Genomic DNA, 12,976 nt, shown 5'->3' with positions numbered 1-12,976 from the left:
CGGCATGGTGACACAGTGGTTAGCACTGCTGCCTCACAGCGCCAGAGACCTGGGTTCAATTCCCGCCTCAGGTGACTGTCTGTGTGGAGTTTGCACATTCTCCCCGTGTCTGCGTGGGTTTCCTCCGGGTGCTCCGGTTTCCTCCCACAGTCCAAAGATGTGCGGGTCAGGTGAATTGGCCATGCTAAATTGCCCGTAGTGTAAGGTAAGGGGTAAATGTATGGGTGGGTTGTGCTTCGGTGGGTCGGTGTGGACTTGTTGGGCCGAAGGGCCTGTTTCCACACTGTAAGTAATCTAATCTAATCTAAAAGAGAAAGGAAAGGGAGAGAGAATTTGCACTTTGGAAGTTGTGAATTAGTCAGGAAAGCCAAGTTAACAGGATGGAGATGAAGAATGAAGATCGTGATATATACAAATATGTCAAAGCTCTGCCACATTTTGATGAAGCACAGAGGTTAGGCAGCATCCAAGGAATAGGAAATTTGACGTTTCGGGCATAAGACCTTGATGAAGGGCTTATGCCCGAAACGTCGAATTTCCTATTCCTTGGATGCTTCCTAACCTGCTGTGCTTTAACCAGCAACACATTTTCAACTGTGATCTCCAGCATCTGCAGACCTCTTTTTTCACCCGCACATTTTGATGAAAACTTTTTTATTTCATTTGACAATTTGGCTCGGCATAGGGAGTGGTCAGGGACCCTCTGTGTAATGCTAGTTCAGAATAAGCTGGTAGGCAGAGCGAGTGAGGTATTTGCAGTGCTGTCAGATGAGGGGTCAAGAGATTATGATGATGTCAAACAGGCTATATTGAGTGCTTATGAGAAATGTATAGACAGTGGTTCAGAAATATAAAGAAGGAACCAAGTCAGATTTGTATTGAGTTTGAAAGAATTAATCAGTCATTTTGACAGATGGGTACGTGCTTTAAAGATAGATAGGACCTTTGAGGCTCTGGGAGAGGTTATTCTGCTGACGAGTTTAAAAACTCATATCACTCAACTTGCACCAGATTGTGTTGCTGGTAGCATACAGACAGGAGATGTTCCATAGAGCACATGAACTCCCAGTAGGAGGTCACCTCAGTGTAAGGAAGTCTCAGACTAAGGTACAAAAGCTGTTGTATTGGCCTGGGATGCACAAAGATGTTGTTAACTTTTGCTGTATGTGTCATACAGGCCAAGTGGTCGGTGAGCCAAAGCAGTAAACCCAACACCTTTGTTGCTAGTTCCCACGTTTGAAGAACCTTTCATGTTAGTTATAATGATTGTGTAGGTTCCCTCCCTATAAGTGGGAACCAGTACTTGCTAACCATAATGGGTGTGTCTCCCAGATTTCCGGATGCAATTCCATTACGGAGCATTAAGACAAAATGGGTGGTAGAGGAGTTAGTAGCTTTCTTCACTTGGTATGAGCTACCCAGAGAGATTCAGTCAGACCATTGTCTAATTTTATTGCTCATCTGTTTAAAGAAGTCATGGATAGATGAGGCATACAGCACATTAAACCAAGTGCATATCATCCTGAAACTCAGGAAGCTTTGGAAAGGTGGCATCAGACCCTGAAGCCCATGTTAAGAATGTGCTGTCAGGATTACCTGATTGATTGGGATGAAGGTATCCCATTCATATTGTTTGCCATTAGAGATGGCTCAAATGAAGCTACTCAGTTCACTCCCTTTAAGTAAATATTCGGACATGAAGTGAGAGATACTTTGAAATTAATTAAAGAGAAATAGACAGGACAGAAGTCAGAGGTCACACACATGGATTATGTATCAGAGGTGAGAGAGATTAAATCAGGCAGATGAGTTAGCTAAACAGCACTGAAAGAGGGTGCAGTGTAGATTGAAGCAGGTGGCAGATAAAAACTCCGGAATTCAGAAAATTTCCCGTGGGGATGACGTGTTAGTATTGTTACCAATGACAGGATATGCTTTCAAAGTCAGGTTCTATGGTCCCTGACAAATTGAGAAAAAAGTTGAGTCAGGTAAACTATCTGGTAAAGATGCTGGACAGGAAAAACACTGAATTGGGAATGTCATGTGAATATGTTGAAACATTATTATAATAGAGAGGGGGAACTGGAGGAACAGGTGTTAGTTACTGCCCCACAGAGTGAGGAATCAAATCTCATGTTGTGCAGTTTGATTGCCTTAAAATACATTAAACAATAAAGAAGTCCTTGAGGAGATGGGATAGGTTAGTGTACAATCTGTCCCAGGAACAAAGAACCAGTTGAAAGGATTGTTGCAGCAGTATAAGGACATATGCAGGAATATGATGGAGAGGCCTGATCCTATTGTGCATGAGGTAGAAGTAGGGAATGCTGTTCCAATAAAACAACACACCTACAGGCTTAATCCTTTCAAAGCCACACAGATCCAGAAGGAAGTGGATGCAATGCTCAATGAAGCTATCATCGAACTGAGTCAAAGCAAGTGGAGTTCGATGATTGTGTTAGTTGCGTGGACCATTGGAAGGTCAAGTCCATTACAAAATCAGACTCAGATCAATACTAACATTGGAGGACTGTATAGAGAAAGTTTAACCAGCCCCTTACATCACAAAGTTGGACTTACTGTTTGGGCATTGTCATCCCTTTATCAGAGAAAGTGAAATAAATTTCTGCGTTTGTCACCCCAAATGGGTTATGTCAATTCAAAGTGCTGCCCTTTGGAATGAAGAACACACGCAGCCACATTTAAAAAGCTCATAAACAGAGGTGTGGCTGTGTTAACAAACTGTGCAGTATATCTGGATGGTGCAGTGATCTTTAGTGAGCCATGGAAAGATCACATGGTACAGTTGGCACACAGCTCTTTGAACGATTAAGAGAAGCTAAACGGTAATAAAATTAAAGAAAACACAATTTGCGAAGGCAGAGGAGACATTATCGGGAGATAACATCGGTCATGAAAGGTTGACCCTCAGGAATGCAAAGACAAAGACCATCGAGGAATTTCCACAAACAACCTCAAAGAAAGAAGTGCTTTGATTTTGGGGACTAAGTGGATTCTCCTGGAAGTTTGTTCCAAATGTCAGCAGGGTAGTGACTTCACTCACGGATTTCCTGAAGAAGAACACAACATTTCGGTGGATGGAACAATGCCAGGAGGCACTTGACAATGTAAGAGTTGTATTAACCGTGGCTCCAGTTTTAGCTGCACCAAATATTGCACTCAAAGTTGCAATCGATGCTCATGATATTGGACTTGAGGCTATACTGCTACAGGAAGGTGATGGTGGAATTGAATAGACAGTTGGTTACTTTTCAAAGAAACTCAACACCCACCAGAGAAAAATATTCTACCATTGAAAAGGAATTATTGAGTTTGGTACTGGCTATACAACATTATCGCAAGTTTAATGGATAAATTTTAAATAAAATTGAACAGATACCAATGTTATACATATGTGTGAGGAAATTAATATGAACTTAAGTTAATATCCTATGTATTTCATTGTCATGGGCTTAAGAATTAGGCAAAAAATGGAGACATCTTTTCATTATGATGGTTCATTTTTTTTCTTTGGGGGGGTTTGTTATGAAGTTGAAGGTGCGTACTGTACCTTTAAGCGAGAGTGTAAGCTGTTCTGCACTGAGAACGTGCAGGCACCTGTCATGTGACTGACGAGCAGTCTCAGAGTGTACTGGAAAATTGAAAATATGTAACATTTAGCTGTAAACTAGATACCTCAATTGTTTTGTCCATAATTTGAATCTAATCAATCAGTTTAAATTATGCCCCAGGATACAAAATGAGTTTGAATTTATTGTTTTTGCCAACTTCGAAACAATGAAACTACCTGATGTTTGGGGTAATAAAAAAGCAGACATTTTGAAAGTTAGACAGAAAGAAATTGCCATTCAAAACATTCTCTATCAAAGGGAGCTTTCTCATATGAAACATCTTTGCAGTGAAAGACAGAAGACAACTCAGGGAGATCTTGAGCTGAAAGAAGAAACACACCAATAATAACTGCCACTGTGTGGTCTTGTAATGAAGCTGATGTAATTTTAATACAGGTGGTTATTGGAACAGTAGATTGTTATAGAGTTGGAGACAGATAGCAAGCGGTTTAGAGAAAGGAGGCTAAGAGTTGGAAATAGTTGTTGTTTAAGGTACACTTTGAGAGTTAAAGAATACATTTTTTATATAAAAGTGAATTTTGGGAGTTCTCTGTTCCTCATACTTTAACAGATGGCGATGTGAGGTGGGCTTTTCTGGGTGTTTGGTTTAATTAGCAGAAGGCTTCAACGCCGTCTCATAACAGCAGCTTCACCTGGGCAATCAGGATGGACAATACATGCACATAATCCGGGCCAGCGACACCCATGATGGAATAAAACAAAAGGAGAAATAAATGAAACAAAGAACATCCTGAGGAAAAACCGAAAACAAAGCTGCTGATGCTGCAAATCAGAAACAAAAATGGAAATTGCTGGAAAAGCTCAGCAGGTCTGGCAGCACCTGTGGAGAGAAATCAGAGTTAACATTTCAGGCAGAGTGACCTTTCCTCAAGATGCTGAGGAGTTTGACAAGACAGATTCTGAGAGGATATTTGTTCTTGTGAACAGAAGTCAAACAGGGGAACATTTGCAAAATAACGGATTTTCTATGTAAATTGAGATGAGGAAACATTTAATCTCATAGCTCCTCTTTTAAGTTCATGCAGCAAACAGCCACATGGCTGGTTATCCCCCTTCTCCTGCACCCAAATATTTTACTCAGTGTAGGAAAATGTAATCTGAACACTGAGTTTAAATTAACCTGTGCTCATTTCAAAGGTCACAGGTTGGAGCTGGTGAATGGTTACATTAGGAATGACACCAGGGGCTCTCCTTCACACAGAGTGTGGTCAATACTTTGAATGTGTTTGAGCAACAGAGTGAGGGGGGAGGCTGTAAAATCCTTGACCTTGTTGAAAGAAAATTAACTTTGAGCAACGGGCGGAGGGTTCTGCATGAATGAATTCAGGAGGGTTCAATGGATCCGATCTGTAAGTACCTTCAGCGGTCACACGGCACCAGGTTATAGTCCAACAGGTTTATTTGGAAGCACTAGCTTTTGGAGTGCTGCTCCTTCATCAGGTGATAGTGGAGTATAAGATTGTAAGTCACAGAACTTACAGCAAATTTTTATCGTGTGATGTCACTGAAATTATATGTTGAAAAAGACCAGGATAGTTTGTTAAGTCTCTCATCCGTTAGAATGACCATGTTGGTTTCAGTGCTTTTATATGCAAATCACAATTCTTTTTTAAAAGCTCCATTCTCAAGTGAACTTTAACAATTGGTGTCTGTCAGCCCAGATAATGCATTGAAGGTGTGAGCTCCCCTGGGTGATACTGTCTGTGCCATAATGTTTAGACTGATTCTCATCTAAAAAAATTGAATTTATCGAATCTTACATGGATTCATGCAGTTTTGTGCAATGTAAAATGTAACACTGCAGTACAAATTCACCCCCACAAACTTATATGTGCATGTGTGCGCGTCCGCGTCCGTGTGTGTGTGTGTGTGTGTGTGTCGGGGAGGGGGGGTGGGCAGGGGTGTGGAAGGGGGGGAGGGTGTGTTTGTGAGTGTCTGTGAAAGAGTGTGTGCATGTGTGTGAGTATAAAGGGGTATACGTCTGTGAGAGGGGCATGTGTGATTGTGTGAATGTATGTGTGAGCATATGAGAGAGGGTCTGCCTCATGTGTCCGTCGGAGTGTCTGTGTGTGTATGAGAGAGAGTGTCTGTGTGTGTGTGTGTGTGAGAGTGTCTGTGTTTGTTTGTGTGTGTGTGTGTGTTTGTGTGTAAATGTGTGCGTCTGTAGGAGTGTCTCTGTGTGTGTTTAAGAGTGTCTGTGTGTGTGTAGGAGTGTGTGTGTGTGTCTATGTGTGTGTGTAGGAGTGTCTGTGCGTGTGTGTGTGTGTGTGTGTAGGAGAGTGAATGTGTGTTTGTGTGTGTGTGTGTGTGTGTGTGTGTGTGTGTGTGTGTGTGTGTGTAGTGTGATGGGGCCACCTGTAGTGTGACATGAACCCAAGATCCCAGTTGAGGCCATCCCCATGGGGACCGAACTTGGCCAAGAGCCTCTGCTCGGCCACTTTTTGTTGCTGCCTGTCCCGAAGTCCGCCTTGGAGGATGGTCACCTGAAAGTCCAAGGTTGAATGTCCCAGACTGCAGTATGTGGCAGGTACTCATGCAACTCAGCCAACGTTGTCTATCCCATTCGCTGCAGGCAAGGATGCCCTGAGGCATGCTGCATTGGTGAGACCAAGCAGGGGCTATGGCAACGGATGGATGGGCACCGTACAGCAATCAACAGACAGGGGTGTTCCCCTCATCCCCAGTCAGAGAACACTTTACACACACATATACAGAGACACACATACACACAAGACACACACACACACACACACACACACGCAGATCCTCTCTCATACACTCCCACACTCACACATGCGCCCTCCTACAGACTTATACCCCTTTATACTCACACTCACACACATGCACACACTCTTTTACAGACACTCACAACCACTCCCGCACAAACACACACACACACATGCACACACTCTTTTACAGACACTCACAACCACTCCCGCACAAACACACACACACACACACACACACACACACATATAAGTTTGTGGGGTGAATTTGTACTTTCAGAGTTTCATCATATTTTGCTCAAAAAACTGCAGGAATCCATGGAAGTTTCAACAAATTCATTTTGTTAGAAGAGAATCAGTCTAAACATTGTGGCACAGACAGTACCACCCAGGGGAGCTCACACCTTCAATACATTATCTGGGCTGACAGACACCAATTGTTAAAGTTCACTTGAGAATGGAGCTTTTAGAAAAGAATTGTGATTTGCATATAAAAGCACTGAAACCAACATGGTCATTCTAACGGACGAGAGACTTAACAAACTATCCTGGTCTTTTTCAACATATAATTTCAGTGACATCACACGATAAAAATTTGCTGTAAATTCTGTGACTTACAATCTTATACTCCACTATCACCTGATGAAGGAGCAGCGCTCCAAAAGCTAGTGCTTCAAATTAAACCTTCGGACTATAACCTGGTGATGTCTGATTTTTAATCTTGTAATCAAGGTTTTCAAATTGAGTGGCGAGGAGACATTTTGATCAGGGTGACTCTTGTTGGGGAATGTCTAGGACAGACCTGTTAGAGATGTGAGTGGAGTCTTTAATTGTTAATTTTATTGTGAAGTTGAAAGGAAGAGAACATATTGAAATAAGAACTTCTGCACACTGACCTCACCCATTCTGATGTTTGTCCTTTCCTCAGCTTCTCAGGAAAATGTCTCAGTGGTGAGTGGGACAGAGGGAGATTCAGTCACTTTACCCTGTATCTTCAGTCGCTGGGACTCCCACACCCTGACCACTGTTACCTGGATGAGAAAGGAGCCCTACCAACACATTGTTACATTTACAGCCCAATCACAGGGAAATTGGACAACTGTACACGGTGGAAATCGGTACGAGCTCATCGGGAACCCAGAGGAGGGAAACGTCTCAACCAGGATAAACCAGCTGAGTGTGAGGGACAATCACACTTACCTGTGTCTGGTGGAATACAGGTCAGAACCTGATTCTCAGTATCTGATCCAGAAAGAGACTCGGCTGCAGGTACATGGTAAGAAACCGTTCCCACATTCTTCAGCCTGTAGAAGGTGCACAGTGAGAGTGGAACAGATTCTGTGAATGTTTTGTGATTTGATTTTCTGGTGAAAAGACATGGAACTAAAACATTAACCCTGTTTCTCTCCATCGGTATTGTCTGCCCTGCTGAGTGTTTGCAGCATTTTGATGTTTATTTAAAATGTCCAGCATCTGTAGTATTTTAGCTTTTGGTTTCAAATTTAATTTTTTTCAATATTTAAAGTACTATGATGTGCTGATATTTTTAGGTCCATTCTGATGTCAGTATTGAAAGACATTGACACACTCAGAATATTTAGTTCAATCTCCAAATGACTCAAAGTTATACTGGCATTAAGATCATCTCCTTGAACAGGAAGGTGCTACAGACTAATGTGTCCCTCTTGGTTACAACCTTCATCAGGAATAGTTCCATCAGTGCAAGTACATTCCCACAGTGTCCATCTGACTGTGTGAGGAATCACAGCCACGTGGGACCTATCCTAGCCCTGCATTCACCAATGGGTTATAACAGGAGTTGGTGGTATACTGTTACTGTTACTGTTACTGTTACTGTCATTGGTGACTAATCCAGACACCCAATCCTCGGGCCATGGGTTCAAATCCCACCACAGTAGAAGGTGATTTGTTTTAAAATCTGGAATTTGAAAAAAATGCTAACCTGATGGTTACATGTGACCATTGAGATTTGGAAAAGCCGATCTGATTCAATCATACACTTTAGGGAATCTGGGCTTTGGTTAGTTAGCTGGACGGTTGGTTTGCAATGCAGTGTGATGCCAACAGTGTGGGCTCAATCCCCACATTGACTCAGGTGACCATGAAGCACCTTCCTTCTCAACTCTCCCCTCACTGGGGTGTGGTGGCCCTCAGGTTAAACCACCACCAGTTGTCTCTCTCTCTCTCTGTCTCTCTCTGTCTCTATCTGTCTGTCTCTCTCTCTCTCTCAAGAGAAAGCAGCCCATGGTCTGGTAGGAATATGGTGACTTGATTTAGAGAATGAAATCTGCCATTCACACTCAGTGTCATGTGTTGCCATATGCATAATATTGAGCCCTCTCTCTCCATCAGCACCACCTCACGCAGGCTCAGGGCTGCTAATAATCCACCAACTTTGCACAGTCCACTTCTAACTCTGTATTGGGTAAACAAAACACAGACTGGGTGACCACTTTGCAGAACCGAAATGTTCGTCCGCAAAAATGATGCTGAGCATCCAGTTGCTTGCCAGATCAACACTCCAGCTTTTGGGGACCCAGTGACCTTCTGGACTCAATATTGGGGTGAATAATTTTAGGGCCTCAGCACCTTCTCCTACCTCCTTCCCCCAATCCCCACACACCAGGCCTTGTCATCACATGGGCTACTACCAAAACAATCCATTGTCAGTGACGCATGGTCCCCATCAGCAGCTGTTCATTCTCCCAGGCCGACCTTTCTCCTTTCGTTTGTCTGTCCAATTGTTTTTCTCTCTGTCTGGGGTCCCTTCCCACTGAGTGTTTACTCCTGCCTCCTCCCCCCTCCCCATCTTCAGCATCTATACCAACCTTTCCCCAGCTATAATCAGTTATAGAGTCATACAGCACAGGAGCAGACCCTTCAGTTCAACCGCAGGAAATGTAAAACTTGCGCCCACACCTCCACACTCACTTCCCTCCAAGGCCCCAAGGGATCCTTCCATATTCGCCACAAGTTCACCTGTACCTCCACACAGATCATCTATTGCATCCGCTGCACACGATGTGGCCTCCTCTACATTGGGGAGACAGGCCGCTTACTTGCAGAACGCATCAGAGAACACCTCCGGGCCGCCCGGACCAACCAACCCAACCACCCCGTGGCTCAACACTTTAACTCTCCCTCCCACTCCACTGAGGACATGCAGGTCCTTGGACTCCTCCACCGGCAGAACTTAACAACACGACAACTGGAGGAGGAGCGCCTCATCTTCCGCCTGGGAACCCTCCAACCACAAGGAATGAATTCAGATTTCTCCAGTTTCCTCATTTCCCCTCCCCCCACCTTGTCTCAGTCAGTTCCCTCAACTCAGCACCGCCCTCCCAACCTGCAACCTCCTTCCTGACCTCTCCGCCCCCAACCCACTCCGGCCTATCACCCTCACCTTGACCTCCTTCCACTTATCCCACCTCCATCGCCCCTCCCACAAGTCTCTCCTCCCTACCTTTTATCTTAGCCTGCTTGGCAAACTCTCTCCCATTCCTGAAGAAGGGCTTATGCTCGAAACGTCGTATTTCCTGTTCCTGAGATGCTGCCTGACCTGCTGTGCTTTAACCAGCAACACATTTTCAGCTGTGATCTCCAGCATCTGCAGACTTCATTTTTTACCCTTCAGTTCAACTAGTCCACACTGACCATAATCCCAAACTAAAGTAGACCCACCTACCTGCGCTTTGTACATATCCCTCCAAACATTTCTTTTTCATCCACCATTTCCTCTGGAAGTTCATTCCACATGAACCACTCTCTGTGCAAAATAAAAACTGCCCCTTAGAGGCATAGAGTCATAGAGATGTACAGTTTGGAAACAGACCCGCTGGTCCAACCCGTCCATGCCTACCAGATATCCCAACCCAATCTCGTTCCACCTGCCAGCACCCAGCCCATATCCCTTCAAATCCTTCCTATTCATATACCCAAAAAATGCCACTTAAATGTTGCAATTGTACCAGCCTCCACCACTTCCTCTGGCAGCTCATTCCATACACGTACCACCTTCTGCGTGAAAAAGTTGCCCCTTAGGTCTGTTTGCTATCTTTCCCCTCTCACCCTAAACCTACGCGCTCTAGTTCTGGACTTCCCAACCCCAGGGAAAAGATTTTGCCTATTTATCCTATCCATGCCCCTCCCGTAATTTTGTAAACCTCTATCAGGTCACCCCTCAGCCTCCTTCCTTATGTCTTTTTAAAATCTTTCTCCTCTCACCTTAAAGATATGCCCCAGTCTTGAAATCTCCCACCTGAGCAAAAAGACACCTGCTATTCACCTTATCTATATTCCTCATGCTTTTATCGATCTTGATAAGGTCACCTCTCAACCTTGTACTCACCAGTGAGAAATGTCCTAGTTGCTCCGGACTCTTCCAATAACTCAAGGCCTGCTTTATTTGCAACATCCTGGTAAATCTCTTCTCCAGCTAAATGATATCCTTGCAATAACAGGGTGACCAGAACTGGACACAATAGAGGACTCACCAGCATCCTGTCTAACCTGAACATAATATCCCAACTCCGAATATCAAAGGTCTGAGCAATGAAGGCAAGCGTGCTGAACCACCGTATATATAGATGATGCAAACTTGGAAGAATTCTGTACCTGAATCCCTAGGTCTCTGTTCTCCAGCACGACCCAAGGCCCTACTTTTAATTGTGTAAGTCTTCCCTTTGTTTGTTTTTCCAAAATGCAATACCCCACACTTATCTTCAACTCCATCTGTCACTCTTCAGCCCATTGAGCCATTTGATTAAGATCTTTTTGTATTCTAAGATAACCTTCTTCACTGTTCAATATTCTATCAATTTTGGTATCAACCACAAACTTGCAAAACATGCTTTTTGTAGTCTCATCGAAATTGTTCATGTAAATGACTGACAAAAGTTGGCCCAGCCCTGATCCCCGTGGAACTCTGCTGGTCACAGGCCTCCAGAACAAAACCCTCCCTCCACCGTCACTCTCTGTCTTCTGCCTTTCAGCCAATTGTGCATCCACTTGCCAAGCTCACCCGGAATCCCATGGGATCTAACTTCACTAATTAGTCTACCATGCGGAACCTTGTCAAAGGATTTACCAAAGTCTAAGTAAACAATGTTAATCTCTCCGCCCTCATCAATTTTCTTGTTTACTTCTTCAAAAACTCAATCAAGTTTGTGAGACACGATATCCCTTGCACAAAACCATGCTGACTATCCCGAATCATTCCTTGCCTCTCCAAATGCATATAAATCCAAGATTTCTGAACAACTTACTCACCACTGAAGTCAGACTCAGAGGTCTGAAGTTCCCAGGCTTCTCCTGACTTCCCTTCTTGAACATTAGCCACTCTCCACTCATTCAGCACCTGACTGTTATTCATGGACGATACAAATGTTCCTGCAGGGGGCCCAGCAATTTCCTCTTCACTTCTGACAAAGTCCTGGGATTGAGTAGATCACGTCTCAGAGATTTATATTTATATTTTCGAAGACCTCTAACAATTTCTCTTCTGTAATGCACGCTGTTTTCAAAATGTTAGTATTTATTTCTCAGAATTCTCTCGTCTCCACTTCTTTCTCCACAGTAAAAACTGACACAAAATATTCATTTGATATCTCTCCCATCTCCTGAGGGGTGGCATGATGGCTCAGTGGTTAGCACTGGCACCGGGGACCTGAGTTCAATTCCAGCCTCAGGCAGCTGGAGTTTGCATGTTCTCCCTGTGTGGTGAGGGTTTCCTCCCACAGTCCAAAGATGTACAGGTTAGGTGAATTGGCCATGCTACGTTGCCCATAGTGTTAGGTGTATTAGTCAGTGGAAATGGGTCTGGGTGGGTTACTCTTTCGAAGGTCAGTGTGGGTTTGTTGGGCCGAAGGGCCTGTTTCCACATTAGATTAGATTAGATTAGTTACAGTGTGGAAACAGGCCCTTCAGCCCAACAAGTCCACACCGACCCGCCGAAGCGCAACTCACCCAGGCCCATTCACGTAACACTACTGTCAATTTTAGCTTAGCCAATTCACCAAAAGTGCACATTTTGTGGACTGTGGGAGGAAACTGGAGCACCCAGAGGAGACCCACGCAGACACGGGGAGAATGTGCAAACTCCAAAATGAGGTGTAGAATTGAACTCAGGTCTGTGGTGCTGTGAGGCAGCAGTGCTAACCACTGTGCCACCATGCTCCCCACATTGTAGGGAATCTAAAACACAAAGGCAACCTCTGTTTTTTAAGGAGGCTTACACTCTATCTCTTGTTGCTGTCTTGGTCTTAATGTACTTATAGAATCCCTTTGGATTATCCTTAACCTTATTTGCCGAGGCTATCCCATATCTTTTCTTTGATTTCCAGATCTCTCTCTTATGAATGTCCTGACAGTCATTATACAGTGCAACAGATCCGATTGGATCCAGTTGTTTGTATTTAGTGTATGATTCTTTTTTATCCCTGACTGGAACCTCCATCTCTTTATTCACACATTGTTCCCGAAAGCACTACCGTTGAAACAAAGGATGGATTTTGTGAATGGTCTTTTCTGCCTCAGAAGAGATCGCAGTGATCCAAGAATCTGAATCCCTGAACATTA

At 43.9% G+C, this 12,976-nt stretch overlaps 1 protein-coding gene across 3 annotated transcripts in view; it reads left to right on the top strand.

Annotated features, from left to right (window-relative positions):
• Positions 1 to 12,976, top strand: part of LOC132826572 (uncharacterized) — a 74,608-nt gene that overhangs the window by 17,161 nt on the left and 44,471 nt on the right. For all 3 annotated transcript variants that reach the window (XR_009645892.1, XM_060842539.1, XM_060842532.1), the window contains exon 3: positions 7,308 to 7,655. Coding sequence is in view for 2 of the 3 variants with exons in the window: in XM_060842539.1 (XP_060698522.1) it covers positions 7,308 to 7,655 (348 nt within the window). In the remaining variant the exon portion in view is untranslated. The remainder of the gene's footprint in view (positions 1 to 7,307; positions 7,656 to 12,976) is intronic.

The sequence above is a fragment of the Hemiscyllium ocellatum genome, chromosome 2 (genome assembly GCF_020745735.1).
Source record: "Hemiscyllium ocellatum isolate sHemOce1 chromosome 2, sHemOce1.pat.X.cur, whole genome shotgun sequence".
Taxonomy (NCBI): domain Eukaryota; kingdom Metazoa; phylum Chordata; class Chondrichthyes; order Orectolobiformes; family Hemiscylliidae; genus Hemiscyllium; species Hemiscyllium ocellatum.
This window is presented reverse-complemented; position numbering and strand designations above follow the sequence as displayed.